General features: G+C 35.5%; 1 protein-coding gene across 1 annotated transcript; it reads left to right on the top strand.

The window, feature by feature from the left end:
• The first annotated feature begins 326 nt into the window (after window positions 1–326).
• On the top strand, window positions 327–3,340 carry LOC127325831 (histidine-containing phosphotransfer protein 1-like). Its single transcript, XM_051352652.2, has 6 exons — window positions 327–377; window positions 496–626; window positions 719–787; window positions 1,944–2,015; window positions 2,708–2,780; window positions 3,302–3,340. The coding sequence occupies exons 1-6, from the start codon at window positions 327–329 to the stop codon at window positions 3,338–3,340; spliced, it is 435 nt and encodes a 144-aa protein (XP_051208612.2).
• Window positions 3,341–4,069: the final 729 nt, after the last annotated feature.

Here is a 4,069-nt window from a genome sequence, read left to right as displayed (position 1 = left end):
AACTAAGCCTACATTCACACTAGTCCAATAGACTAAGGGTCTAAAGGATCTAAAGAATAATTTAAAAATAAACCAAAACTTGGCATTTTCAGATGGGAAATGACTTCATTATAAGAAGCAGAGCAATAAAGGGTAGGAAGAGGGTGGGCGGTGGACTTCCAACTGCAATGGGGTCCTTAGGAATCCAGTTCCACTATATATATTTGACTCACTGAACCAGCGCCAATCACCATCCACTACCACTTCTGATCTTGTATCGCTCTCCTTTGTTCTCTTCTTGCTTACCATCCACATCGCTAGCCCTAGTTATCCACGCTTAGGGTACCATGGAGGCCAAGATGCAGCTCAATACCCTCATGGATAACATGTTTGCCACGGTTAGCACTTCACTACTTTGGTGTAATTTGTGTGGAATTTTAGTTTCTCCAAAGGTCGATGTGTAATATTTTTTGGTGGAATTGATGTTTTATCGTTTTTGTTTATTTGGTGCGTTAGGGTTTGTTGGACGATCAGTTCCGACAGTTGCATATGCTCCATGAAGGGAGTTCCCCAGACTTCATTATCGAGATCATTACACTCTTTTGTAAGGAAGGCGAGTGGATCATCAATGATCTCGCAAAGCTATTGTAATTGTGCTTCCCCGGCTCGCTCACTTGTCAAGTTCTATGTGATCAAATATTTGATAATTTGCATGGGGATTTGGTTGTTGTGTGTGCAGGAACAAGCCATTTGTGGACTTCAACAAGGTCAATACTCTTTTGTATAGGCTTCAGGGGAGCAGTGCAACGTGAGGCTCTTTTCTTCTTCATTCATGTCATGTTCATATATGTTTCTGCAATAGTATAGTATGGTTGTTTCCGCAAGTATAAATTAGTTATTAGTTCCCCATATAATAGAAAAAATTATACTCACTGTAAGGATTATGGTCATCTTGGGGGAGAATTATCATCTATTTGATTGTTTTAGTATCTTATAAATAGATACCATGAACGATGTCTCATTTCTCATATTGATTGTTCCTTGTAGTGATTTCTGGTGTAAATTTTACAAACTTTATTTGTTGCTACACTTAGTGGTATCTGAAAATAAACATGCAGAGAGTTTCAGACCTGTTTGGTCGTTGTATTGGTTTATTATTTAGATCCATAAAATGACTGTCACCATACTATTTATTACTTAGATATTGTAAACTATTTGGTCATTGTAGATCTGTTAAGCCATATATTTGGTAGCTTTACTCTTTCATGGTTAACATCCGGAAAAAAAAATTATGCGATGCACCAACTAATGTTTTAGATTTGCAAATATGAGCCTCTTTGACAAATAAGATGCCTCAATGAGTAGCACTCCGTGTTCTCTCGTGTGGTTCCTCCAATTAAATTTTTAGGGGTTGACATTGCTTTCTCCATTGTGGGTTTTTAACTACTTACGATAGTTTAAGACGCTTCTCTGTTGGTTTGGATTAAAAAAAAGGCAAAGTTGTATGGCGATAGGGGTTTTTTGTGATGGTATAAGTTCAAAACCCATGGTATTTGTAGTTTCAGGCAGAAGATTGGAGAGGGTTTAACGTTGTATATTTACGGGCATAAATATTATAATAGAAACTAATATTATTACCATCCTACCACCTAATTAATTTGCGAACCAGCTATTTCATTCTTGGTCTGGAAGAAAAGATGACTTAGATTCAGTTATGTTTGTGGTATCCATGTGATTTTTATGGAAGCAAAGGTTGTAAGCCAATGTGTCAACATGTATATTCTTATCTTGGTTTTCTTAATTAGTTGTATTTAATTGATTTGTTAACTCATATATTGCCAAACGTAGTGTTATATTTGTATTTGGTTGGGATGAACAAGTGAAGATAAAGAAGGACAATGTTCTTTTCATTCATTAAAGCAATTTGGTGGTACTTTCCTGATTACATATATTGCATGTTGCAGTGTTGGTGCTCAGAGAGTGAAGGACACATGCATTCAGTTCCACAAGTTTTGCGAGGACAATACTAGATATGGGTTAGTACCTTGTATCATTATGTCATTGTATTGTAGTTTCTATCTTTGTGTTATTGAAATATCCATACTGAATGTGGCCTAGTGCGACCTACTCATCTACAGTAACACATCTACCTATTATTAATGTTATCAGAGTATTTATCGATGCAATGACATGTTCATTGCGTTTGTAAACTGCTAAATTTATTCATTCTTTACATAGCTCACTCTACTAAGATTGTTGGTCCGGGAATGTAACTGTTCCATTACGGTTTTCTATCCAATTGTATACTTTAAGAGTGTTATATTAAATGTAGGAAACTATTATATGCATGTTTACAAATTACAATTTGAGCTAAACAGATGGGTCATCCTCCATGTGCGGGTAGTATGCCGCACTTACCATATCATTGGGGTACTTACAATGGAAACTAGGTTTTCCCATCTTCATTGAATATTGCACAACTATCCATTAAATAAACTAATAAATTGTGCATATTTCAAGCTGCCAAGTCCTGTTACATTTTCACATGTGTAATTTTCAGAAATATGTGTTTTTTTCTCTTAAGATAATCTTGCGGTGCAAAACTTTATTCTTATGGGGTCAAACTTCAGCGGCCATGAGCATTTTTCATTAATTATTAACATGATCCTTTTGTGAGCTACTAATGGAAAGGGGGATTCACAACTTACTGGATTGTTTTTATTGCCAGATGCCTAGATACATTGGATGTTGTTAGGAATGATTTCTATGATCTGCGTAGCAAGTTCCAGATCATGGTTCAGGTATTACTTTTTTTCTCAGCTCATATCAGAATTTATAGCATTGTAATAAAACCGTATTTTTTTAGTTTAGAATTTTCTTGATATGCGAACTCATAAAGTAGACAAAAGATAAGATGCTAATGGAATGGATTCACCTAGTTCGTTGCATGACAACAAACGAAAGAACGTTAATGGAATGAATGGAGTTTGTTTTCCTACCTGTACATTATATTACTTGTAATATATTTGGAAGGTAAACAAGCATAGACATGACATCGTCATTCCTTTCTATGTAAATATGTGTGTCATTTGCCGTGTCAAATTATGAATTATACATAGAGGCACTACTTGGTGTCTCAAGCACTGCTTGAAATCTGGGTTAAAATCTTTTTGACTTATAAGTATTTTGGGTATATTGCTTGAAATCTGCCTTTAAAATCTTTGCTTCATGTTGCTCCAAAAGGTCATTGGAATCTTGGCCTCTAAATTTCTCGCAACATTTTTATACTCCATGAACCTTATTCTTATGTTCTCGAATGCAGCTGGAGCAGCAAGTCTGGACCTTCTATCGTAAGCATTAAAATGTGGAGCGACAAAGTGAGAGCCACATGTTTTGAACTTTCGAAGTTGTAGAACATGCTTAATTTAGATTTTAGCATGGAGTCGTTTAAGGCATGATTATGCTTAGAGCATAGCTGGCCATTTTAGTGTCGTTGATATCCCTCTATTATTGTCGGTCCGTAGATTCATTTTCAATTCTCAGTGGTCAAATACAGTCATCGGTCATCATTTTGCGGATCAGTCAATGGTGAATCTTGTTGCTCAGTCATATCCAATAGGTCGTAAAAATGCAAAAGCGGCGTGATCTTGACAGAATTGTGCCTTGTCAATCGGTGGTTGTATCCTGTGGCGAGCATTGTGGTGAAATTCTAATCTCAAGTTATGTTTGGTGTTGGGAACAAATGTGTGTATCATGATATAATTGCTTGGTTCAAGTTATTTTCTATTCAATCTCAAGTGCGATATTTTGGAAAGCTCAAATAAAACCTGAGCTATGTGCAGCATGCTTTTTGAAGAAAAGAAAAATGAAAACCTCCCTTTTCACTTTTTTTTTAAAAAAAATGCATGTACATATGGATGTTTGTACATATGAAGTTTCATTGAATTGCATATGCGCCCTGCACAAAAATGACAAATATCAAGTCCAAAAATGATATTTTAAATGGAAAATTAGAGCAATGTTTTTGTTATTTTCGTGTAGCCCAAAATACACCATATTTTATAACAAAATTTTGCACTTACATAGAAGT

The sequence above is a fragment of the Lolium perenne genome, chromosome 3, assembly GCF_019359855.2.
Source record: "Lolium perenne isolate Kyuss_39 chromosome 3, Kyuss_2.0, whole genome shotgun sequence".
Classification (NCBI taxonomy): Eukaryota; Viridiplantae; Streptophyta; class Magnoliopsida; order Poales; family Poaceae; genus Lolium; species Lolium perenne.
The sequence above is the reverse complement of the archived record's forward strand: the minus strand, read 5'-3'. Positions and strand labels throughout refer to the sequence as shown.